Source organism: Thunnus thynnus, chromosome 2, assembly GCF_963924715.1.
Source record: "Thunnus thynnus chromosome 2, fThuThy2.1, whole genome shotgun sequence".
In the NCBI taxonomy this organism is placed as follows: Eukaryota; Metazoa; Chordata; class Actinopteri; order Scombriformes; family Scombridae; genus Thunnus; species Thunnus thynnus.
The window spans coordinates 13826154-13853227 of NC_089518.1; the positions used below are offsets into that span (position 1 = coordinate 13826154).

Sequence of the window (27074 nt, forward strand, 5' to 3'; positions counted from 1 at the left end):
CCATAATCCTCCTCCTCCCCTAGGGAAACTGTTATTTATAGCCTTATATATTTTTAACCTACTTTTCTCCAAAATAAAAAGTCGAAGAGAAGAGAGAATGCAGCTGCCTGGGGGAGTGCGTGGACAGAATCGTGGTACAGTGAGCGAGAACCAGCTACGGTGATTGAATGCGCCGATTACAACACAGAAAAGTCTGTTTAAGACTTAATTGCGCTGAAGCCAACTGAAGCTTGGCAGGAAAAGTCACATTGGAAAACCACACATGAACATTTTAAACAAGCTAAACACTGCCACTAAGCAAATTCAACAGAGCTGCCAGCACTGGCAAAGCCTCCAACATCTACAAGCATGACGGATAAAGACTTAAAAACTAGGTACCTTATAAATATGTGCAGAATGCACCTGAATGACATCACAAAAAAAGGTATCTTTGCTTAACTTTCTTCACTGTCACACATCATTTCTATTTACAGGTTGTGCACAAACAAGCATCATGAAAAAAACTTTTACTCTGAGGAACTTAAATCATCAGTGTGATCATTTCTAAAAAGGTGGGTCGTATTAAACTACATGTGAAGCAGGACTTTCCCTGCCAGATCACAAAATTTATATTTAGCGATCTAGGAGGCGCCCATCCGCTGAAAATCTCCTGCTTGTGAGGGACTGTCACTTTCTCGTCAGGTTTCACTCTGTTATATGCGTGTAACCATGACCAGAAGCATATTTTTACAATTCAGTCTTCTGCCTTTGCCAAAACACATGTGAACTACACTCAATACTGTACCTGAACGCATCCAGTGAATGAGGACTGAAGATGCTACTCTGCTCACATACTGCTTTTGCTACACAGTCTGTGTAGATACTGTGTTAGACAGAAATATAAATCTATTCCAACACCAGTTACATCTACAGCAGGACCACTAGAACTCCTCTACAGAGAAGAATATATCCATTTTAAAATCAAATAGATAAGCAGGAAAACTTGAGATAGCATCAGCGATCTCATAACAGAAAGCAAGTCGATCTAATCGTAAAGTTAAGACCAGATCCATAAATGTGCAGTTACCTGTTTCTTGCGAAGCTTGCAGATCTGCTGCTCCACCATGGTGATCTCCCTGTCCACACGGTCCATGTTCTGGATCAGCTCCTCCTTGGAGAAGCGAGCCGGCACCAGATCTAAGTCAGGGTCCATGTGGACCGGGCTCACTGGGGAGATCGGCTCTAGCTTCCCTATGGAACTTCCACGCTCCTAAAAAAGGAAGAGCAGAGAGAGAAGTGACATGGTTAGATACCATAAATATGAAACATGTATATGATATGATGGTCCTCAGTGTGTTTAATGTTACAATGTTGAGGAAGGTCAAAGAGGGTCTTATGATGGTAAGGTGAGTCTGGATAAAACTTATTAATAGACATGTTTCGGTATCTGAAAACAAAGCAGAGAGACCCTCTTGATATGGATTGACCATCTTAGAAGAATGAACTTGCAACCCCACCTAATGCACATTTCCATCTTTTCTCTCTCTTGTTGAAAGCATACCTGCCTTCCTCTGATTGTAAGGTCTGTGTGTCACTCTACAAGAAATCATCCAAACACAGTCTGTGTATCCTTTGGGAAGGTAACTCAGGCCAGTAATTAAGTCCTCTGGGTAATGAAAGCCAGTGTAGTGTCTCGGTGTCACTAGACCACACTAATGAATATGAGGTCACAGCCTCCCTAGCCAGGATTATGTGCAAGAGCACTGGCAGCTGGCTCTACTTAAGAGACTTTGTTTCCAATGTGACATGCTCTGTTGTCGGGATGTGAGAGAGAGAGAGAGAGGGGGGGAGTCTGAAGGGTAGTGCAACATGTGTGAAGATCAAATTCAGGAGGTAATTATTAACCATTTCTTCTGGCAGGAAAATGGAAATGGTGTGTGTCTGTCAGTCAAACAATACACGGTGCGGCTCATCAGTGGATGAGAGAGGGGAAGAGAGGGAAGGGATTCATCAAATCACTGACTTCACGGTACTCCTGTGTCAGTGAAACCTCTATGTGTAAACACTCTATGACGAGCAAAGTATAAACCTCTCTTCAGTGACATTCTGGACCACCTCTGACAGCAACCGCCAGACCTAGTGGCGCTGACGGGGGGACTTGCAGCCTCACAGTGGAAAGGAGGGGTATCCTGCATCATCGTCTGCTGTTATCCCCTATTCAGGCGAGGGTGAGGTACATTTTTTCATTCAGAACTGGTTTGAGGTACTCCACACGTTAATATGGTTTTAACTTTAGCCTGTCAGACTGTCAAGCCACCTGACGCCTCCCAGACAGGTTGATGAGGCGTTTTGTGTTCTGTAACACATTCGCCTTCGAATGTGCTGCCCTCAAAAAGCCCTACACCCACAAAAAAATGCTTAAAGCCAATTCCCAGTAATCTGTTCACATGAAAAGCAAGTGTGGAAATGGAAGTGCTGTTGCATGCACCTGTTTATGTAACAACACATGCAAAAGGACAGCGAGGGCCCACTCGTGCAGGGGCAGGATTTATCTTTTTCTGACCGGCAATATTTGTGTTCTTATTTTCGGCTTGTAATGTGAGCTTTTTGCGATTTCTAACCTCCATGAATTAGTGTGTGTGTTATTCAGCTCGGGTTTTGTTCTGCGTTATTTTTAAACGTTTGAAATGAAGGTTATGTAAATGGGCTAATCTGGACTAGGCAGGCTGCATTATAGCCCCGTAGACCTGCTGTGATTGAAATGTCAGTGCCAGAGGATGTTGAGGGGCTGTCCTAGATGAAGAAGCCCAAGGTTGCCAAAGTCAGTTAGTCACAATAATTCACCATACATAAAAACAAAACAACAAAAAAAAAAAAAAAAAAAGGGAAAATAGCTCTTAGGATGGACTGACTTTGTCTTAAACAATATCTTTGAGTGCAAATAATACCACTACTATCCTCCTGACCTGTGTTACAGCTCAACAGCTGATGTAAAAGCCTGCATCATTACACAACATGTGTGTATCACAATCACAAGAATGTCAGAGATTCAGAACATAATCTTGAAAAAAAATAAAAATCATCATTGCATGGCTCGTTGGGGGGGTGGCATCACATTAGTACAGTGTTTTTATATGAAACTTCAACTCACATCATTCTTGCATTTGTTTAATGGTTATGACATTTCTGATTTTTTTATTATCAAATTCAGTAAAGTGTTTGCAAGATGTTTAAGACACTGTTAACCAGGAAAGATTTGATGGTGTGACAAATGTAAAGTCAAAAGAGACATTCAGAGGTTTTCCCTCCAGTGTTGTGCCCTATACTGTCCTCTGTTGTTGTCAACAGTACAGCAGCACATCAACAACTACTACACCTGTGACATAGTATGAAAAGGTCACAGGCCAATAGCTAAGCCCTCAGCCCAGCGCAGCTTACAGCTTATATGCCCTCAACAACCCCAGTCACATTTAGAACATTCCACAACATGATGTCTCGGGCTGTGCGTGCATCAGGTTTTTTTTTTTTTTTTTTATTACCTCTGGGTGTTGTAGCGTGTCTGTGTGAGTGTGTTCTGTTTAGTAAGCACCAGCCTGTGTGACTGAGTCATATAGTCTTTAAGCGTATGCATTGCATCTAACAGTTGAATAAAGCAGAAGACATCCTGTTTTCTTACTAGAATGTGGATCTAAGTTCACACTAGTCCCTCTGGTTTGGACATCAAGCCCGCTCTGATGCAAGAGGACTCAACAGCAGGTGCACAGAGCTACTGATAGGAAGCGACTGTGGTAAAGCTGTCCTTTGGTTTCAAAGCCAAATCTCATTGTAGAAGGGAAATAATATAAACTATAGAAAAAAAAAAAGGTTGGTCTAATCAAGGTTGAGATTTGAAACTATAGGAAAATGAAAAGCTTCAAACTGCAGTTTACTGGTGTAAGTTGTGTGGGTGGCCTTGCAGTGAACTGAAAATGTCAACTACGCTTGCATACTTTTGCTGCCGCTACCTTCAATTTTCATGTTTTCCTGGAACCAAAGACACGATGTCAATTCTATGTCAATGACTTGGAAAGTTTCTAAATGTGGACTACTGCTGCTGTGTGGGTGTCAGCTTTAATGTAGCGCTGCAACTATCGGTTGTTTTCATCATTTTGTAATCAACGGTTACGACGATACTTCAAACGTGCTCAGAATGCTTTAAGTAAATGAGAGTAAATGAGAGAAATCAAGTTGATCAGGCAACTCTTCAAAACAATGACTGTTTCCTTGTACAGAAAAATATATAGAATTTTTTCATATTATAGTTTATTTACATTTGCAAAAAGTTAAAGGTTGTAAAGTAAGAAAAATACCACGATACAAACTACAAGAATGTGGCTCTTAAATGGCTGCAATACACAGGATTTGAGTGTTGTTTTGGTGGCGTGTGACATGTCAGTGCTGTTCTATGCTGACAAACATCGGCTCAAAAACCATAATACAATAGAATCCTTAAAGGCTGGCGATTTTCTATATCTTTCTTATCATAAAACAAATATCATGTGCAAAGCCAAACCAACAATGTACTCATCCTCTGTGTCGCTGACTTCCGTTGTTCAAAAACTATTAAAAACCCGTCAATGAGTCACACTGTTGCATCGGGTGACATGTTCCATCGCCCTCGAAGAGTGTGATTACCGTTGTTTGTTCAGAAATGGCTCCAAAGAGTAATACCAGCAATAAGATTGTACTTCTCAGGAGAGAATATCTGTTTACAGAGCTTCGCTAGCTTATTGTACCACATATCACGACCTCTTGACTTTGTACTGAAGTTCTTTGAGAAATTTATAATGTAGTGGTACAGGATGAAGACAGTCGGTGTGTGTTGACTACTGGCGTGTGTTGACCCTGATCACCGAACATCTTGTGCAAATAAGGTCATCAGTCCAGATACAGAACTGATGGTGTTATGACTAGAAATATATTGAACACAAAATGTGTTTGCTTGACGCACCAAGTGACAGGGCGTTGCTAGTGGCATTCAAACTACAGTAGTCAAAATATTAATAAAATATGAGCCATTCATGTGAGGCAGCTGTCACGGGGTAATCTCTGGATTTCAATATTAGCAGATGCGTCAGTCTGCAGTGTGGTTTGGTACACGTCACTGCTGAACCACAGAATTGTATTGTATGATGTATTATTAAAAACCAAATTAACATTTACAAAGTTACATTTTTAAGGCGAAGAAGGCTGCTGCGTTCAATCCGGTAAAAGGCTAGTAAGTGCCTTGAGTTTAGAATATTTTATCACAGATATGAGTTCCCATGGTCAAGAATCAATCTCCACGCTCAAGTTTCAGTTTGACTTCTCATCTTCTTTCTATTTGCATGCTGGCTGTCTCTCAATTTCTCACAGAAGTGCAGTTTCTACATCCCTCTCTCTCTCTCTTTATACTTTTATTTATCTGGCTTCGGTCAGTTAGACGATGTTTCAACATCAGTACTGTTGAGTTCATTTCCATCACTAGAGACACCTGGTCACGAAAACCTGGTCTCATCAAATGTCCTACCAGGGTTTAACCTCTCATTGAGGAGAGGGTTGCAAATATAGCCCATCCAATACTAGATTGCTGAGGGTCAATATCATCACAATATATCTGCTGATACTAATTTTTCACATAAAAAACAACATAAATCAACATTTTTGATAAGGATCCTTTAAATTAGGTTAATAAAAAATGATGTCCGAGATATGTACTGCATTTTTTAAACTTCAGTGTCAATACTCACTGGTTGACCAACAATGTCAGTGTCAAACCTTTTTCAAAACCACCAAATCAGAATGACTAAACAGTGGTGTACACTAACAAAATGTGGCTTTTGTGCTACACTGATTCACAGTGAGTCATGATACAAACGTCAGCTTTGTCTGACACTACTGGTCTACTCCCTCTTTTCCTGTTGGTCTTTGTCTTTTACTCCTCCCTTTCCCTTTTCCCCTTTATCTGTGCCTCTCTACACTTGCCCTTTGCCTTATTTCCAGTCATATCTCCCCCTCTATTCCACTATCATTTGGTGCACTTGTTCCATGCAGTGATTGCATCTGACATGACTTATATAATGGGTTTACAGCTCTCACTGCTCTGAGGGGAATTACTGACATTCCTGAATATTTCCCTGCAAGCTTAAGAGTCAATGTTTTTTTTCCTGTACCTTCTGTTATTGGTGTATCTATTTACCATTCCTTGGCTGTCTGCCTCCCCTGGCAGTTTGAAGCACTCTGTGTAATGTCAGGAACATCTCCCCATCAGCAGCTCTACACTGCAAGCAAGTCGTTTTGATCTGCGGTTCACACAGTTTCGTCCTCAGTCTTTTGAAATCTAGGTCAGCTCTATTATTTATTAATTGCTGTTTCACAACTCCCTTAGTCTTCCCACCGCTGCTCACAGCTTAGCTACAATGCAGAATCTCCCTCATGGTTCCTGGTGTGGTATGGCTAATAATATCATTTGTAGTTCTGAAGGAGACCGGCAAGATCAATTTATAAAAAAATAACACACACACACACACACACACAACTTCAAGAATAAAGTCATAATAATTTTGGAGGGAAAAGTGGTCACTATATGCAAATGAAGAATCATCATTTCTCAACATCATCTTCTGCATGTGTAACTCCTGGAGGCACCAATAGTGATTTCCTGAATACTGACACATTCATTCAAAAACACTGTGATACACTCAGGTCTCACTCACCACAATAAGTATGAATTCAAATTATACAGCTGTTGTTTGACTCAAGTACTGATTATTTGTCATTTGTTTGCTGACCATCATGCTGCAATATATTCCAAACTGTCAGAATCATGTAGTGTACTTTACTTATATAGCAAGTACTGACCTTTGCCATATCCTCAGCCCCTCCCATAGGCAGCTGTGGCCGGTGGGACGAGGGCCTCATCAGAGACTCTGGTCCCATCTCTAAACGAGGCCGTTTCATCTCATACTCCACCTCCGATTGGCTGCTAGGGTCTGGTAGGTAGATGTGCTCATAGCGGATATGCTGCTCTTGTCCTCTGAAACAAAAAAAAGGCACACAGTTGTAGCATATTAGAGAAAAGTGTGGTAAGCGACTAAAGATGATGTACAATAAGGCAGAAGCTAATTATTATAGGGCTTCTGCTGAGACACAGGTTTTTCATATACATGAGTTGTTACATGGTTTGCTGTAATTGCTCTTACATGAGTATCTCTTATCTCATGTAACAGCTGATGAATGCAAATCACAAGGTAGAAATAATAACTGAAGAACAGAATTTCCATTAAATTATTGGTGTGTTGCATCAGGTTTTTAACCACACGAGCAGTCCAGAGTGAATTGCAATGACATTTAAAAGATATTCATGAATGCCAGAGGATGAACCCTTATAAGTTTGATGTTTTTTTCCAGCAATGGACAAAAATTTTCATTTGTCCAACTCTTCAATTCATGTCAGGATACCTTTAAAACTTAACAAAATGCCTATTAGCCCCCTTTGTATGTTTTCATAAAATGATGATAGCTAACACTGTTAGCATGCTAAACATCAGCTAGTTAAAATCCATTAATTGACATGCATGTCAACACGCTGGATGTAAGCATGCAAACATATGAATGCATATATCGTCATTAAGCTGAGAGACAGCTGAGTCTGAGGCAGACAAGTACACACTGACTGATGAAAGTTGAGCCAAATCTGATAATGCAGGAGGGAGGAGTTATTCCCAAAGATGGGCTGATAGAAGATAAGGACCATGTGTGAAGTTTGACAGTCTGATTGTTATAATTTGCCTGAAATACTAGTCCAGACCTCTTACTTCCAAAAGCATAGTGAAAGTGAAAGCTGGAGCAACCATGAAATGAAACACAAATCAATTAAATCAAACCAGACAAAAAAGATCAATTAAATCCTATCTATCAAGTGAAACTGATACCCCAGTCTAAGAGTTTCAATAATCTAAGATGAAAAGACATCAGTAGCCAAAAGACTAAACTGATCTTCTGAGTGACAGACACGGCTCGGTGCTGGTTTTGTTTAAAAACAGCCTAATCAAATCTCATACAGGCTACTTTTAAACCACACAAAGACACATTTTTACCCAGGATGACAGTTACTGCCTGAGATCAGGCTGACCTAAATATTTACTGCTGTGTTCAAGGTACACACAAATGCCAGCTGGCTTCATTTGGTTCAATCAGAATCATCATAAAGTAATCACTGAAGACCATTTTCATCTGCAGAATGGGAACATGCAGTTGGTCATTCAGTAGTGGAAAGTGGAAAGAAAGGGAAGCAAGACAATTGGAAATGGTGACTCACTGTAACACTACAATCTAATGGTCTTAAATATAGGAGCATATGGTGGAGCTGCTCTTTGTGGGGTTTTTTTGCAGGCATTGCTAGGTAGTCAATAGCCCTGCACACAAAGCCAAAAAAAGTGTTCAGTTTAGATCTGTGATAGAAACTGTGGCATTCCCTCCAAAGACCCTATACTGTACCCCAAAACTAGAACTGATCTGGATGGCCTGGAATGCTAACAATTACACTAACAGCCACTGGAGGAGGGGGAAGCACCGCACTGTAATGTGATCTGGTCATGATCCGCTGTATGTGTGGTGCTAGTACAAACCACACTCTGTACATGTTCATCACATTCATTAAACTCATTAGTACATTGGGTTGGGGGGAGGGGGGGTCGCCAGCCAGGAGCTACAGCGCACCAATAAAGCAGAATCTTGGTGTGTAGTCAAATGACAGCTTCCGAATGTCAACTGCACTCGCTACTTAGATCTGGGAAATTTTATTAGCCCACTTGTAAATGGTTCTCTGTTCTTTCTGAGGGAACGGTTTTCTCAAGTCTGCCCTGCAGGCAGATGCCAGAATGTCAGTGACTTTGCTGCCAGTGTCAAAATGGAAGTGGCTTCTGAAGAGAAGAGGGAAAACACAACCATAATTGCTGGTCCAGGCCCACAATGGCCTAGTGTGTGGTTTTGATATGTGCCAAAGAGCATGGAGCCTCTCTCTGTCCTGTAGAGTGTTGGCGGGGTGGTGTAATAGAGACCATCCCCTCACTAGACCAGACGTTCATATAGGAGAGATATGCCATATCACTTATGTAATGTGCAGGATTACATCTGCGTGTTAAAACGGTGCTCTTGGGTGTCAAGGAGAGAAACGCATTATGAATGTTTCTTTTGTGATTTCCTAAATAGTACCTTGAAAAACTGGGTGTGAAAATTAATACCCAGATGGTGTGTCACCAGTGTCCGGAATTAACTTTTTGACTCACCTGCCAAAGGGACTGATAGATGAAAAGAAATCCACCAGCAAAGCACATTCTTTACCAGCCAAAACAATAAATCCCCTGGCCTTGAAGAGGCCAGAGCTAAATTCCCATAAAATAACCAAATAAACATGCATTATCAAAGCAAGTTAGTTCAGTCCAAAATTTTAATTCATCAATGTGGTGCACAATATTGTACGAAGAGATTCTGTTTTTGGTAAAAAAAAAAAAAAAAAAGATTTCATAATATCAAAATGAGCAACATCTGCTGATCCAGACTTTCATTCTGTATTGTTACAAATAACTCAATATGCAAGACAGTTTTGTATATCTTACAGGTGAATCAGAGGAGTTAGCCAACAAAAACAAAACATCTGCAAGGATTAAAGTTCTCCGTCGCTACAACGGATTTCCCTCATTTGGGTTGAGAGCGAGAGAGAGAGAGAGAGAGGTAACTTCCCACTCATTCTCTATCTTATTTGCGGACTTCGACGGTGTGTTACAGTGTGCGTGTCCATGACACAGACCGGCGTGGAATATCTAAACACAGAGCACTGCTCAGCTTTAGCAAATAGTTGTGAGTGACAGATCAAACATCGGTATAACCATAACAATGGTAAGATTGGTATTATTATTGTTGAATGTTCACTCAGTGAAAGCGAGTTAGACTCTGTATAGGGACAAACATGAGTAATTTTCTCCAAGCCATCATGCCAGATATTCTATTACATGACTATTTTGGTACAAACATTTACCCGCCAGTGTGGCGGATTGCCTTCTGAGATTTACTCACCAAACGGAAAATCTACCAGCATTTGGCGCTTGGCGGGTGTTAATTTCGGACCCTGTGTGTGACTACTTCCCCCCCAAACATATTTTTCTTATTCATTCAGTTGCACACTTCCTCATCTCCATAGAGGGTTGGCACTTACATAATCACATCATCAAGCTCTAGCCCACCCCCCCCTCTGTCCCTCTTTCTTTCTCCCTCTCCCTCTTGTGAGCGTGCAGAATAATCTGATCCCTGGGGAGGATTTGTCTGGAGGATGAGAGAAAGAGATCTGTGTAGAGGTGGGGGAGGAGCGTATGGGGAGGAGAGGGAAGGGGGCAACACAACACAAACACCAACACACCATAACACCTCCATTAGTTTCTCACTGGCTTGGGCCCCATTAAGACAAGAACAGAGATCATGTGTGCTGATAGCAGCCTGTTATTGTGAAAGCACTACAGTATTTGTGCGGCTGCCAATCTCTTCTTGCTCCCCAGAGGAGCAGCTCTGCAGCTGTGCGTGGCACAGGGACGGCTTACAGAGAGAGAAGCCAGGCTAACTGCAGCACAGCTGGGATGAATGAAACTGAGAAAGTGCACAAAAGAGGAGGAACAATGAGTGGGGTCCAAATACATCATGAAAAATTTGCTCAAGCCCTCAACTTTTCTGTATATACAGCCAAAGTAAAAACGTATTCTCCAATGGCCAACAACCACAGGATTATTTACAACCACTAAATGCTGGATTTTTGGAATAAAGGTTGTTGTCTAAAAACAATTTGTTGGATAAGTTATGGAGAGTGGAATGTGAATTTCCAGATCCACAAGGCATCTTGGTTTATGGACAGGGGTGGGAAAAGCAATAAATTCTTAGATGCATTATAATTCTTTTTTGAGTAATTCAGCAGTGATGCTCTTAACTTTTTATCATAACTCAAAGGGTTTTCTTTTGAAAGAATTACCAATGAAAAAAGCAAAAAACCAAACCAACAAAAAAGTTATTGAGTATAGGTGACACCTATTTAGGGCTATTTGCGCAACATCTAGAAACACAGACAGCAACATTTAGCAAACATTGACGTAACTATGCACAAATCCAGGTCTAAGCAGAAGAATACTATTTTGTCATGCATTTAATACATTAATCACAAAGCATAATCACAGCCACAAAACAAACTCATTTTGTATCACTGCACCAAATGTGTTTGCACTCTACACTCTGTTCTGCCAGAAAAGAAACCCTATTAAGTGGTTTCTCCGTCTTGTTATGTTTGCTATAAAATGTATTCTCTCCTTTTCTCAAGAAGCCTGGGTGATCTCAGACAGATGGGAAGAGGCGGAGTGACTGAGATACTGCCTGGAGTAAAGCGGAGGATGAAACAAACAACTAGCACAGTGGCTCACCAGTGATTATACTGTTGTGGTTTTCTGACCTGTAACTAGGGTAAATTTGAGGCATTAACTAAATAGCACATTTTCACCTTGCATTCAGTCCAAGACAATTAAAGAGCAGATGCAGGACACAAAGATCATTCATACTTGGCAATAGATAATGCCATTCTTAAAAGAAAGCACATTTTCTTAGGCAATGTTACTGCTTACATTCTGTCAGGATGTGAACAACCCTGAGCTTACTATAAATGGAGACGTGGTGTGCAGAATTACTGTGACGTATGAAAAGACAAGCGCACATCTGAGAGGAGAATAGACTGAAGGATTGCCAAGGCCAGAATTGCACCATTCAAACTCTGAATGAGAACGTAGAGTGAGGGCTTCAGACTTGATTCTAAGCCCTGTAAAGGAATGCTGAAGGCCTGATATATTCAACTGAAAGACTCCCCACCCACAGACGCCTGCCAGCAAGACCAGCGGTTTATTTCTCCACAAAGAGACGTGGGCTAACTGCTATTCTTTGCTTTTGATATGATGGTTATTTTTTATCTACTGAAAAACAACATCGCTGTTCCGCTGTAGAAGCTGTGTGAGGCATCTGTCGTGCAAAAACAGGCATCATGTATATTGAGAGTGACTGCCAAAGCCCCGGTGACTGAATGAAAGGTGTCAGTAAATCAGGAGCTGGTGGGTAGCAGTAGAACAGTGTGGTGTTTATTTCTGTTGCAACCCATGACCCAGTGTTCCCACATTGTGGGCTAGGCTATGCTAACAGTGAAACAGGGCCAGTACATAGCACTGTGAAGACCATAATCCCATCTGATTGATACTCCAAGACACAGACACAACACGCAACGGCCACACACTGCAATAGAGCCATTCTACCATCTGCTGTCTGCCATTATAACCCCGCCGCATTCAGGGCAAGCAAATTATGTTATATTTTGAAAGACAGCTCTCACGCCACACCCCTCCCCTCGACATACTGTACATATAATATCTGCCAGCTGATTTCTAGTAAAATCAACCTCTTGAAAATTACATTTTGTACCCCCTGTATGTTTTAACATATGCATGAAAATCTGCCACAACAATCAACTGAGAAAAAAATATTTTTGTGACTTATCCTCCGTGCATCATGCAAAATTCATTGCATGCGTATAAATTATTCAGTGCTCATCAAGACTCATCCTCAGAAAAGCATGGCTATATAAATAATAAACAACTTTAGTAGGTACAAGACCGCAGTCTCCAGAGAGAAAGTACGACGCATACAATGCCTTGCCTGACTTACTGTTGGTCTATTGAAGATGGCAAAACTCTGCAAGCTCCATTGCCCCGCAGAGCCATTTAACACAATATTACAGAGGAACGGCTTGCGGATGCCAATTACATAAGGATTACACTGGGGGAGGGTTAACAGGCAGAGGCTTTAGTAGAATAATACTGCATAAAAATGCAGCCTGCATGAAGCTTCCACTGAGCATGCTTTGTCCCACAGTCAACACATTAAAAGGGCGATACAACCATTTTCATGTGAATGGTACATCATTCTTATATAGACTGACAGTGAGCACCACATGAATCAAGTTTATCTAAAAAAAAAAAAAACAAATGAAACTAAAAATATGTTATCTCTCAACCTCAGCAGATGAATATATTTAATAAGATTCCCAATAATGCAGAAGTGAAACTTATTATAGTACAGTAGGTAATGTAAAAACTGCAAAGTAATGAAATGCTCTAAGAAACACGCTGTCATCAAAAGAGACAGCAGTAAGGTTTTGATGAGAGACTACATCTATTTGAGAATGGTGGACCTACCTTTCATTCCCAGGCTGGAACTCTGAAAGTAAGGAGGGCCGACGGCGATGGGGCTGGGCCAGGTGGGAGCTGTAGTCCCTGGCATGATGAGAGTGGTAGTCAACCAGTCCCATTTCCTGGAACACAAAACAACACGTTTTCAGTATAGAGCCAAAAATCCTGCATGGATCCCTTGTCCTTGAGAATGATGCAAAGATCCCAGAAAACTAAAAAAATTGCAACACTTTTTGCCATTTCCTGCCTCGTTTCCTCTGCAATATCCAGTCCATCTCTCTCCAGCTCTCATTGTTCCCTCTTCTTCCATTTGTTTCTCACACAAGTGGGGCGCCCATGCAACTACTGTAAACCTGCACCTCTGTAAAACTGGGATTGTGGAACACAGTGTGTCAACCCTTATCTCCTCCTGAATGTGATGACAAGAGGGAGTGGTGGGATTAACTACAGGTGCAGCTGTGGGGTTCCTGGGGGTAAGCCTTGAATTCTCCCGCCATACATGAAAAAAAAAAAAAAAAGCCTTGCAAACACTGGAGGTCACTGAGTGAACTTCTACATCAGCTTGAGGCCCTTGACAGCTTTGCCCCTGATATGTAGAAGAACATAATCTTGATAATTAGGAGATGTGGGTGGAAATAATGGGGAAGGCCCTAACATGACTCCACAGTGACAACATGAACTTTCAACTCAACCATCTAATGAGGAAGCGGTCCTGTGTGCACAACATTGTAACCTGGGAATGTTTCCAGTGGGGGCCCCTGGGGTCAGGCCCTCTCCAGTTGGTCAGAGTAATGCCCTGTTTACCAAATATCCACCGAGCAGGCAGAGCCAGAGCTACAACTACAGTAAAACTTCTCAAAAGGGTTTTAGCTAGAAAAGTTGAAGCACTAGAGGTGGTGCCAAGCCCCTTACCGTGTGTGCCCGTTGCAGCTGCAGTGGTAGAGTGGCAGGGTTTGGCAGGTGCCGTGTGTCCACAGTCCTCCGGCCCGGCGGCACAGACTGGGGATGAGAGGACATGCTGGCACAGCCGCTTCCTCTACAGGCAGGAAGTGGGTGTGGCTGCAGAGCAGATGCCGTGCATTATCGGCTGTTTCTCTTAGCCAGCAACCTGTAGAGAAAAAAAACATGAGCTGTGAGACATTTGTTGTAGTTCAGCGACCTCAGTCAAAGTGTCTTGGACACTTTCATACCTGAAAAGAACAATGCATAAAACATTATGCAATATGTGCAACGGTTGCTCAGAAACAATTTGATGTTTTCTGGCTACCACCTCCAGAGTAGCCAGAGATGAAAGTGTGTCTCTCTGTCTGCCCCGGATATCAGAATGTCATCACCTCCCTACCACAACGGCTCCCCCCTCTATTGCTCCTAGTAAAGGAGTGAGAGTCCCTGCACCTGCTAGACTGAACCCCTCCTTCGCTGCTTACTGAATGGCCCACTGTCCTCACACTGAGGACTCATAGACAGAGACCAGCCAAGTCAAGCAGCTAGCCGGTAAACCAAAAATACTCTCGAGTTTAATGGGGCTTTAGAGGCAACATAAATAACTCAATGACAGATAGAGATGTAGTCCTTGAGAGTCGGGCAGTAGAATTTGACTCCAGATGATGTTTTGCAAACCAGAGTGGCCTCATCTACAAGGAGTGTGTCATATATTGACCAAGAGTGATGATGTAAGTGAAAACAGGGACGTACTAAGCTACAGCACACCCACACATACCCTCCGTAAAGCTAAGAGAAGAGATGTTTATCCTGCACAGAGGTAAAGACTGAAAATCCCACTATAGTGACAATGCAGATTACAACACACACTGACAAACATTACTGTACTGTTAACAGTTTCAAACTATTAGTGGGAAATGATTTGCGGAATTTCAATGTGTAGTTTAACATAAATGTATGTTGAGACGACATCCAGCTCTAGCCAGTCTGTAACTGCACTACTGTCAGATTAAGGACACTCTAAAAAGCCTGTGATAGTAGTAGTAAGTGGACTAGCACTTGTGACGTGTGTTGTGACTCCTGCCAACAGAGAAATTAGGACTCCTGCCATTTCTAAGGGCCTCTGACTAATATGGAACACAAAAATGACTTAAATAAATAATTAAATTTCTACATTTCTTCATTTCTGTATTGCAGTGTCCATATGTTAATCACGTAGGTGGTCCTAACCTCAGTCTAAAGCCGGATTGGTTACAGAGGAGTGATTGTTTTGGCTCTACTACTGCTGCCTTGACTTGACCGTGGCCTCCGATTGTCCTCTGCAATCAATAGAAACAAGCACTTTTTCAGCATGATAAAACATCACATGTGGTGCCTCATCATTGGCATAGGCATCGTGATATGAGACTAGATATTGTCTTAGATTTCGGATATCGTAATATCAATAAAAGTTACAAGCAGACAATTGTACGGCTGACAGGTCCAGCTATCATGGTAATCTGGATGGAGAGAATTTATTTAATAAACAACCATTGCGACAAGATACAGATATCTAGCAAAATTTCCAGTTTTCCCAGATTAAAGTAAAAAAAACTCACATCCAGTGTCATATAATCTAATTTATTTCATTTTCATCTAGAATTAAAATGCATGTGGACTTTCTTTTTAGGAGGTTGGTTCGATGGTGGCGGCCGTCCCATTCAGTTAACAAAACTGCAGTGCACCCACAGCACTTTGCTATCTTGTCAAGATTTTGATCAGTGCCATGTTGATAGCCCATATTTCCGCCAGCGTGGCTTTTGTTGTGTGCCTCACACAGTGCTGAAACATGAGCTATGAGAGAGAAGTGCCCTTAGTCTATGGAGCGCAAAAAATGACACAAGCATAGATAAGTAAATAAATGCAGATATAAATAAAAAAGAAGTACATTTTTGGTAATGAAAGAAAAGGACATAATTAAATTAATGTCATAATACATTCCCATACGTCAAATTTTATTTAGGATATTTCTGTATTTCTACCTTTATTTATTTCTATATTTCTATTTCAGTATGTTCATTCAGTGAGTCGTCCTAACCTCAGTCTACATCAGGACCAGTCAGCTGGGCGAACCAGACAAAAGCAAATGATTCCTATCAAATCTACATGACACAAGCTAGCTATGCTAACCTTCTATTAACTACACCATGGATGTATAAAGAATTGTCTGCGTGTAACTCCACAACAGTGGAGATCATGGGCATTTGGTAGCATTTTTGTTTATTAAAATAAATTAGTAGAAAACATTTTTAACATGATAAACCTGAAACGCCACATGTGGTGCCTACATCATTGGCATAGGGCTAAGCAATATATCAATATTATACAGATATTGCGATATGAGACAAGATAGCCTCTTAGATTTTGAATATCGTAATATCGTGATATGGCGTAAGTGTCTTTTCCTAGTTTTAAAGGCTGCATTACAGTAAAGTGATGTAATTTTCTGTTATTTACCTTTACCCACTTAGTCAATATTTTGTGTGTAATGTAAATATTGTAAATATTTTGTGAAAGCACCAATCCCTACAATATTGTCGCAATATCAATGTCAAGATATTAATATTATATTAAAAAATATCATGATATATGATTTTGTCCATATCGCCCAGCGTCGCACTGGTATAGTATAAGTTGTGGTAGAGTGCCTGTGTGCCAGTCTCCATTGTCTGACACTAGTGTTGACTCTTTTTTTGCAGTACAAAGAGGGGTACTATCCACCCCTCCTTGCTGCTCAACTGTCACAAACACAAAGTGTCACTTGATTTCAGTTACGCAAAGGGCTGTATTACGAAAGGCTGAACATGGCTCTGGCTTTAAGGAACAGAGCAGCTCTGTAAACATAGGCTCAGAGAGGCCACAAGATTGGAAAATGCTGCTGAAAGTCTCACACCAACTATAGACTGCCTTTGTGTCCAGTAGTCTAAACTGTGGCTTCGAATATTTTCAAGAAAACTAGTGCATACTCATCTTTTGGTCAGACAGACTTGGATAAACATACCACACAAAGGAAGTGCTAAAGTCCTTGAGTGGACTTTACTGTTGCTGAAATATTAGATGAGGAAAAACTCATGATATTGACGCAGCATGCAAATATGTTCAACAAAGGGCAGAAAAAGAGGCCAGCAAGACAAAGAGAGGGTGAGATAAGCTGTTCTCCACGGAAGCCTCTCTTTGATGACTGTCCAGTCCACAGAGATTCCCCTGAGAAGGAGGAAAACAAGTCTGAAGGCAGTCACAAGATCTGCAGAGGACAAAAAACCTGAATCAAGATGAGAGGGCCAACACAATAAGAGAGCTTTGACATAAACTCTGAGGCGAATGGGGCCTTCCAGACGAGAGGCAAAACACATGCACTGGCACTGCTACAGACACCCACAGGCAAGTCGGTGGCTCACTGCCAACACTGCGAATGAACTCAGTCACCTCACTCTCTCACTCTAGCGTGCTTTCCTTCTCCCCTCTTTTGCTTTCGACTTCTTCACAGAGTGGGCCTCAGCCTTCAGCAGTGCAGGCCAATATTTCATCCTGTTACCCCCCACCCTCCCTCTCCATTTTAGGAATGGCTGTGGAAATACTAGCACAGAGCACACAGACTGCTTCCAGCCTGCCAAGGAGAGCAGGAGGCTGACTTCAAACAACAGTTTAATTCTACTGACATAAACAGTTAATCAAAAATCTGTCTAGTTGGAGTTGGTAGTTTGACAGTCGAGCTCTGAAAAGAGCGTACGAGGCATTCAACAGCTTGTAACATATTTTTTGATAAAAGCCTTGATAACATGGCTTGGACCTTGTTAAAGCCGAGGGTGTGATCGACTCATCACTGAAACAGCTATAATGCACTGTTAATTATATACCTGTAAAAATATTTTGTCTGCATTTTTACAGAAAGAAAACACATTAAGGTACCGAGCTGTCAGCGAGGACTTCTGCAATTATTATGTCAGCCAAAGTTTTGCCAAAAGAGATGATGGCTCAATTCAAAGGCATGGGGCTGTTGTGAAAAGGCAGATGAGTGAACTGTAATCGGCATAAGGCTTGGTCTGGGAACAACATCAGAAGTCTATAAAGCAGTGCCCTCGAGAGCTGAGCTCAGGGGAGGGGGGCTGCTAGGACTCTCAGCCTAGGAATGTGGCACCCTGTCAGGTCTCATAAGGATTTATCTCCCTGGAGCCTCATTACCGAAGGGCCTTGGACAAGGAGGCTCTCGCTCGCTTACCCTCTCACTCAGTCACCCTCAACCTCGACGCTGAGCTGCTCACAAACACTATACACGCATGCAAACGCTGCGTTACAGCATGGGTGGCCCGCTCACCATTATGCGACACACGTAAAAAGTTGCGCTAGGTATGGGGCCTCTAAAATCTTCTGGAAATGTATTGATTTTCCTCAATCCGATGGCGATTTAACATGTTGGTCTCATATCCATTCTAGTAAAATTTCCATGTCACTTTTAATACGGCACAAGCCTGAATTGAACGCTGTAAAGTTAAATGTGAAGTCCACAGCGGCACAAGGTAAAACATGTCGAGAGAGAGGAATTTGCATCTTCTTCCTCTCATCTCTTATGCACAAAGGAAAAAAAAAACTGTTTAATAAACTATGAAACTCTGTCAAAGAATCAATTGTAAGTATATGAGATTCTACTTTAGTTCCTATTAGCTCACATGCTGTATGTAAATGAGAGTCCTAACTTAACTTCCTGACATTCAATGGTTGTGGTTAGAATTTATAAAACAGACAGCAGAATTCGCTCTCTAATAATATTAAGTGATGAAATTGATATGAAAACGTATCGGTGGACACACTGTGAGAAGCGGGAGCTAGTGTCCCTCGCACTCACATTAGTCGTTAATTAAGGCCTCAAAACTATATATGGAGTTCTCCATAACACTGCCAATACCCAGGTTACCATGCAAAGTCTGTTCATGATTTCCATTTCTCTAAAGAGACTCAATTATATTTTTTCCTGACAGCTTTCTGTGTGATAACATTTCACTCTTTAACTTGTACCTTAAACGGTCTATTCTTTTTAGTTTATGTCTCAACAACAGCATGCTGAGAGCTAAACTAATCGAAACTCAGTGAAATGAAGGAGTGAGGAAGTTGCAGCACGACACTCAGTAAAAAATGGGAAGGTGACAACATTAACAGCAGAAGAAAAACTGTCATAGATGATACGAAACCTAGTATAATGCCCTTTATACTGCCAGGCAGTAAGATCCAAGACACTGCTGACAAGGCAGAATGCCCTTTTTCTGGTAGACACTGTCACGCTGACTAGGGTTGGTTAATCGCCGATGGCCGACAGTCATCAACCACTGAGCCCTCTACCATCATTATAAAACCCTGCCACACACACACTACCACACACACACAGACACACCAATCTGGTATGGCCAGCCAGGATCAAATCTGCATGCCACACAGTAAACTACACCAATTCCAGTGTCTCTTCTATAACATAGAACAATTTAGTTATTATTGATTTCTTACTCATTACTTGCTTGCTTACTAAATGTTGCATAACCAACAAGATGGTATATACCAAATGATTTCATTTGTCCATCTTTTGCACGGATTACATTAGCACAAATCATGCACACCACTTCACAAGTGTCTCTTGGTTCCTCTCTTTCGTTAGGCCGAAACCCAAAGTACTGCCAGATGGGTGAAGTGGTACCTTTCTTAGCAACTACGTTTGTCACTGCCTTAATGCGTGGTGATTTGCCACCGTCACTGCCAGTGCTCCCATCCGCTGGGCTGACTGCCGTTTTTTGTTTGTTTTTTAATTCACTGGTATATTCTGCATTTACATCACTATGACTAGTATTTAAAATATTTTTTATAATCAGATGATCTGCTTAAGGAGGTAGCTTAAGCATAGGCTATACTATAGGGAGGAAAAGTAAGGAAAGACCATGTGAGTAGGTGAGAGTGGGCTCTGGATCCATGGACTCTCCTCTGTATTAGCTACATCAAACCTAATCTTATCGCTTTGCCAGTCAGAAATCACTTAATATTATCTGAGGAATGTAAAACATCTTGAAATCCAAACTAATAAAAGGTCTGTCAACCATTACTATAGGAAAGCAAAAGAACGAGTTACTAACAGGGAAGTAAAATTAAATGTCAGGTGACAGAGAGAGGCCGTGAAGTGCAGCGGGTGATATAATTATTGCCTATGTGCCAGCTTGATATGTAGTGCAGCTCCTGGCAGGCAGGTGGCTAGCACATTGCTATTACTACCAAACAGTGAAAGAACATCCCGACACCCCAAGCTGATCTTACCTTACCTCGCTCGACTTTCAGACAGGAAGTCTGCGGTCACAACACACAGTCAGCAACTGAAGGCACTGTGAGAAAAGTGTGAACACCCACAGTCAACTTTGACATCGTTGTAATTTGTCTGACGGAAACAGGTACAATCATCTCCATAAACCACAGCTTCTCACACCTTTCATTTTGAACCTAACTCAACGATACACTTCCTCTCATGTCAACAACAGTATGATTAGCACCAAAGAAACACCTGCAGCTACGAGCCAGGAGTGAAAAATAATAGAAGTGATTGTGAAACTGAAAATGGAAGTAGTATTTAGATACTAACAGTGTTAAGATGCAGCATACAACCTTAGTATAGGTCTAGATGATCTTAAGCTTTCAAGTCTTCAGACTTGACTCAATGTTAAATTGTATGAGTTATCAGTAGTGGACAACAAATGTAGGTGTCATCAAATGTATCCAATGCCACTTTTGAATTTAGGCCACTCCTTTTGTGTCAGTACATTAGTCAACATTTTTATGCTGCTCAGATATCAGGTTGTAGCTGCAGGATGTGAACATTACTTAGGGTAACAATATTGTAGTGAAAGAAAAGGGAAAAGAAAAAAAATCAAACAGATGTCAAATAAATATTTTGATTTTAAGTTCAGATATTTATAATTTTGAAAAAAAAAAGCTGAAATTGAGGGATTTGAAATGCCTCCATGAGAAGCTATGATACTGAAGTTTATTGGTTTCATAACAGTAAGACAAAGTAAAAAAAAAATCAGGCAGAAGATGCTTAGCTAAGCTCACAAGACTTTCTAGGGTAAAATACAGTCCTTTGGCCTGTGCTGCTGGATTAGCCTCTAGCCCCCTTGCTAGAGCAACCCTGTGCAACACTGTGACTCAGTGTCCAACGTAACACTTTTTCCCCACTGGCCCACTTGGCCAGTGGATCAGAGTTTTACTGGACCCTTGTATATTTTCATTGGCCCGGCAGCTAAAAAATGAAAAACTCTTTTTCCCATAATTTTGATGATTTATTCATTGTACACATAAGACGCCCAACAGTGAAGTTCCCTTTAGATTTAGTTGTTTTCCTTTAATTATGGATATGTAATGTTGATATATCACACAAATATGCAAAATATAAAATTAGGATCATCAGTAAATGAATGTGTATAAATGTAGGTTTCTCCATATTGCTGGTCGGACTCTCTGCTGCAGGTACTGCTGGTGGAGAGGAGGGGCAGGCTGGTGTCAGCCTAAAATGTACAAGAATCCAACTCATTTTAAGATAATTAGTTAATTAGACTCAATCTTTACATGCCATGAATGTCCGCTCTGAGGTTATTCATAACAGTTCGCTATTAGCATATAGCTCTGTATAGCTGTAAAATAAAGCAGCTGTGAATTAAAGGGGATTTGACTGCTGGAAGTCAAAGACATATTTAGGTTTATGTTCTGCTTGTTCAACACTTGTTTGATAAATTGCTCTTACTGCTACCCTGCCAGATTTTGCCGCACCGAAGTCAGTGAGCAGCCATAGTGGACTCGAGTAAAGTATAATCTGAAGTCCATTTCATCCTGATGTGGACTCTGTGCTCTGCTGTCTGCTCCGTGTGTGTGTGTAGCTCAGTCCCACCGTTCATCATTTAGCAGCAGTGCTGCACCACACAGCGATGTAAACCTGGCCCTATGCTGTGATTCCAAATTATTTATTGGCCGTCTGGCCGGTGACCCCAATTTATTTGTCTGTGATGACTCTGATAGGCCATCGCCAATCAACTTGCCCTGCATAAAATTTTTACTGGCCCCGAGCTATCAGTTATGTCGGACCCTGGACTACTTTCAAAATCAACATTTGTAAAATTACTCAAGTGCATTAATTGTTTCAGCTCATATTGCAACGATGGACAAGGATTAAGTGATAAAAAAAAAAAATGTGTCTATGTTATGAGAGCCAGATAACCCCGAGCCAGAGCCAGAGGGCCCTATGATTTCCGTGTTGAGGAAAACATGGATGGAATCGCATAATTTGATAATAAAAATGGAATCAACTGTAAAACGTGGAATAACCTGGAATTCACCAAAATGTGGATGCAATTTATAAAAATCAGGGTTTTCCCAACCATTATGAGACTTAGGTGCAGCGCCTAAGCGTTTTTTCACAGCACCCAAGCCAAATGAACAGTAAAATAACTATGCTGACAGTCTCTACCGCGTTTTGGTGTCATTTACGGGCGCGCTGCTTCTGTCCTCTGCTGCTGTGTGTGTCGGAGTTTCACCAAGGGCAGGGCTCAGCTCTGTCTCTCTCTCACACACACACACACACACACACACACACACACACACACACACACACACACACACACACACACACACACACACACACACACACACACACACACAGCAGCCAGCAGAGAGTGCAAAACCCTGATATTAAACAAGAGTAGGTCAAAACCTAGTATGTGGCTGGACTGTGTATGAAACACTAGAGGGCTTTTAATTTGTACATCGCCTGATCACTATTAGACATCGCAGCATTTTTAAGAGGTTTGCTTTTATGCTTTAAGTAAGTAATTTAAGTTTATTTATTTGTTCAGCACTTTTCATGCAGTAGTTGTAACTCAAGGTGCTGTACACATAAGAAAAAACATTAAAAATACTGTTTTATTTATTATTTCACTTACCCACAACCCAAAAAATTGTTTTAATGCAGTAACTATCAGGTTAAGCATTAATGCTAAGTGTTAATGACCCAAATAAAGTGTGTTTCTTGTGTGTAAAGTTTGCATTTGTAAACATATTTGTTATATTGCTTTTATTCTATTTACCACAAACACAGAAGTGTTTTATTTTGAAAAAACACTAGACACATGTAATGTGCGCACTGACAGTAAGTTACCCTGGCGACGGCACACAGATCCTCTCTTCTCAAATTGGCACTATTTGGATAAACTGACCACATATTGGCAATCTAAATGGTTACCTTTTCATCTGAAAAAATATTAAAACTTAATAAAGTGACATATTAACAGTCCTAAAGCAAAAATTACAACAGCTGAATCTCCATCTTTGCTGTCGGTTGGCACAAAATGCATTCTGGGCTATCAGCCGACCAATGGTGTAACTTCATCACTCAGTCAGTCCGTCAGTGAGTGACTCAGTGATGGACAAACGCAAATTTAGGACCCCGCTGTTGCGGTCCAGCCAAAGATACTAAATAAAACTTTCGGCGGGCAGAATCACATGTTTAATTTTAATTTTGTTACTTCCCATCATTAGCAATCTGTGCGTTTACATGCACTTAAATAACCGGGATACAGTTGGGTTTCTCCAGTAAGCTGGTCATATAAAAACAAGAAACCTGGGTAGAGGATTAAACAAATCTGGTCTTCCGAGGTAGATTTCTCCTCAAGAATCTTGGACATGTATATTTCTAACCAGGTTCCTAATCAGCTTTAAAAAGTACTCATGTGCATTGCAATAGACTTCATACAGGGGAAGTAAATGCGGAGCAGCTCAGTGAAAGGAGAGATAATTACAAGGAGCAATGTGTCCTCATATATAAAATAATTCCATCTAAAGTCTGACGAAAACTGACACAGACACAAAGTAGCCTCCAGAAGTCTTAATCAGTTGCTTTCCACTGCTGAACATTTGACACTTTATTAAATTCCCACACTTTAGAGCTGTGAGAAAGAGCTCAATTCTGTCTGTCTGCCTGTCCTCTCTGCACAGCCTGCTGCTCTGCTCCAACACACACACACACCAAAAAAAAAGTAGCAACCTCTGTCAATACAGGTAAAATAAGCAAGTGACGCATCTAGAATAAGGTCAGGGGTAGGGGAGAAATCTGGTTACTGATCTGCTGCATGTATACACGTATTTACAGTACCTAATGTTGCTACAGTACACGTAAACATGCTCTCCGATTACCTCCATAACTTGGTTTCTTTGAGTAACCATGTTACTTAAATGCATGTTAACGCACTGGATTTCTCAACACATAGACTGTAAAAGTGTGTGTCTGACAGGGAAGAGAGGAGACAGAGGAGGAGTGGAGAGATGAACAGAGCCACTGATTGGCTGGCGTGTACCTCCAGATGTGGTCGTCCAGCTGTATCCATGCTGGACAGCACAGCAGCTATTGGATTTCCTGCCTGTTCCCCTGCTGCCGGCTGTCTCAGCGACACTGTGTGAAATTACATAAGGCTCTCCCCTCCCCCTCCCTGCTGGTCGGTGTAGAACTGGGGCCTTCACACACTGTCTCCGCTAACTACGACTCCCTGTAACCATGGAGGCACAGGCACTCCACTAAAACACACTGGAGGATCTGAACGCTACTCTCTCTGTTCACAGAGACACGCTAACACTGGGGATACACATTTAACATAATTACTTTTATCAATTAATTATAATGAACAACAATCAATAGTTGAGTAAATTCAATTATAGTGAACCAATATAAATGTGAGTAATGTCAGATGTAGTCCTCATTTCTAAATCCAGACATCAAGAACATGTTTGTACCTACAGAAGATTCCTCTGGAATTCACCCTAACACAAAACGCATTAGACCACAATGTGAGACAGAACAGTACAGTATATGTTCATATAATTGGAAAGCTGGGTAGATATATGATGAAGGTATAAACAACATTAGGCAACATTAAGGCTGTCCCTAACTCAGTCGGCACTTCAGACCGATACAAGCGCACCTGCAAAGCAGCCGCCCCACACTAAACCACTCGAGTCTCATGTTTTACCTGTAAGACTTGTGTTTTAATACTGTTAAACATCATTTGTGATGTGAAAACATCAGATTCCCACACAGTCAGAGAAATAAAAAGTGTACAGCACTGAGCATCTCTCCTGCTGGCTGCGTTGTCGGCCGAAGAGTAGATCACAGCAGACAGTAGGGGAGTAAGACGCTGGTACTGTTTAACAGTAGTTTAGCCGACTTCGCTGCATTTAACACAGGACATGAGAGCTCGGAACAGGAAACAATGTCACTCTGCGACATGCTGTCCTCCATTTCCATCATCCCTCTCTGCTTCCATCAAAGTAATTTAGAGACAAGAATCTGTTTACAGCTTGCTATGCTGTCACCCTGAATTACTCTGTGTACAATGACAAGGCTAAAAAAAAAGTGATTCAACTGACAAAATGCAAGTCGACTCAGGGGTGTATCTACTGATGCATCATCTCAGCGACTTTTAGCGGGCAGCCCTAAAACAACATAGCCTAAAGAACTTAACATCTTCATTCTGGGTCTTTTGAAAACGTTTTTAGTGCTGATTTAAACTGTCTATTAAAACATATGTAGTCCAAAAGCCATTGTGTGTGTGTGTTATAATAAATTACATTATAGACATGATAGACTATTTTCTCTGATATCTTCTCTGATCTACATGAATCCGTCCAAGGCCATGTAACATCACACCAAACTAAAAGAACTTGCGCCGACAAAGGCCATCTGATCCAATGCTTAACATCGCCTCACGTCTTCTGTTACAAGTGTCACTTGAACGCACTGCAAAGATTACAGCCAATGGCCAGCTCATGGTTGAGAAGTTTTGCATGTGTCTGAAAGGAAATAACTAGTCAGTAGTTTGTATTTGCAATCCAAAAAAGAAAAAGTGAGATTAGAAGACTAGATGTAAGAGAAATTACTTATATGCTCACAGTACAAAGTGGGAATATGTGTGATAAACGGGGAAATTCACTGATTCACTGTGTATAATGGCCTGTCTTGAGAACTCTCTCACACAAAATGACTCCACCATGGACTCAACATGCTCAATTAAACATTCACCATAGTCTGCTGATACTCTGGCATACATCAGACCGTTTGGGTATTTCCAGAACTTATATGGTGGAATGAACAATCAGCTTGCGAGGAGTTGTCTGGATATGCAAGGCTGGCATTCTTCAGTTGAGCCAAGGACACCAGAAACCGCACTACAATATTCAGACCATCTTGCCCAGTGAGTCACATTTGACTCATCTCATTAGGTCCCTGGCTAAAACTAATTAGGACCATATATTGAACCTCAAAACTGAGTGAATTAAATCTGTCTCACAAATCTCAGCTGTTGATTAAACCCTAATACTTGGCACTAACATAAAAATAAATAGTCTGCTAATTTTGCAATTAAAGCCTCTGGAAACGTGGCTTGAAATCATAAAAATGGATAAATGATAACTATAAGTTGAGTGTCTCATTAAGCATCCACAAAAATCTGAATGAAAATAAACATTCATAACTATTAGAAAACTTAGCTCAAAAACAGCTCATTTGGCTGCTCAAACCATTTCTCAGGACTGTGGGTGTGTCCAGATCACATTTGATTGACAGCTCACTTTCAGCTCAAGTACCACTTTGTTTTCTATTCATTCACTAAAACGTTTTGCTGATATGGAATAAACTACCAAATCTATCAAATGAACTCTACTTGGTTAGAAAGCTTGACTAATCGAACTAGCAAAACAGGTTAGACCACCCAAATCTGTGTTTTTATTTAACTATACCTCCCGGAGTATGGTGCTAATCGTTTT

General features: G+C 41.1%; 1 protein-coding gene across 8 annotated transcripts in view; it reads right to left on the reverse strand.

Annotated features, from left to right (window-relative positions):
* Positions 1–27074, reverse strand: part of ncor2 (nuclear receptor corepressor 2) — a 104998-nt gene that overhangs the window by 64926 nt on the left and 12998 nt on the right. For all 8 annotated transcript variants that reach the window (XM_067604531.1, XM_067604489.1, XM_067604523.1 and 5 more), the window contains exons 2-5: positions 14175–14370; positions 13269–13384; positions 6859–7033; positions 1067–1249 (exon numbers count right to left, since the gene is read on the reverse strand). In XM_067604531.1, the coding sequence (XP_067460632.1) occupies positions 1067–1249; positions 6859–7033; positions 13269–13384; positions 14175–14279 (579 nt within the window). In that variant the 5' untranslated portion in view covers positions 14280–14370. The remainder of the gene's footprint in view (positions 1–1066; positions 1250–6858; positions 7034–13268; positions 13385–14174; positions 14371–27074) is intronic.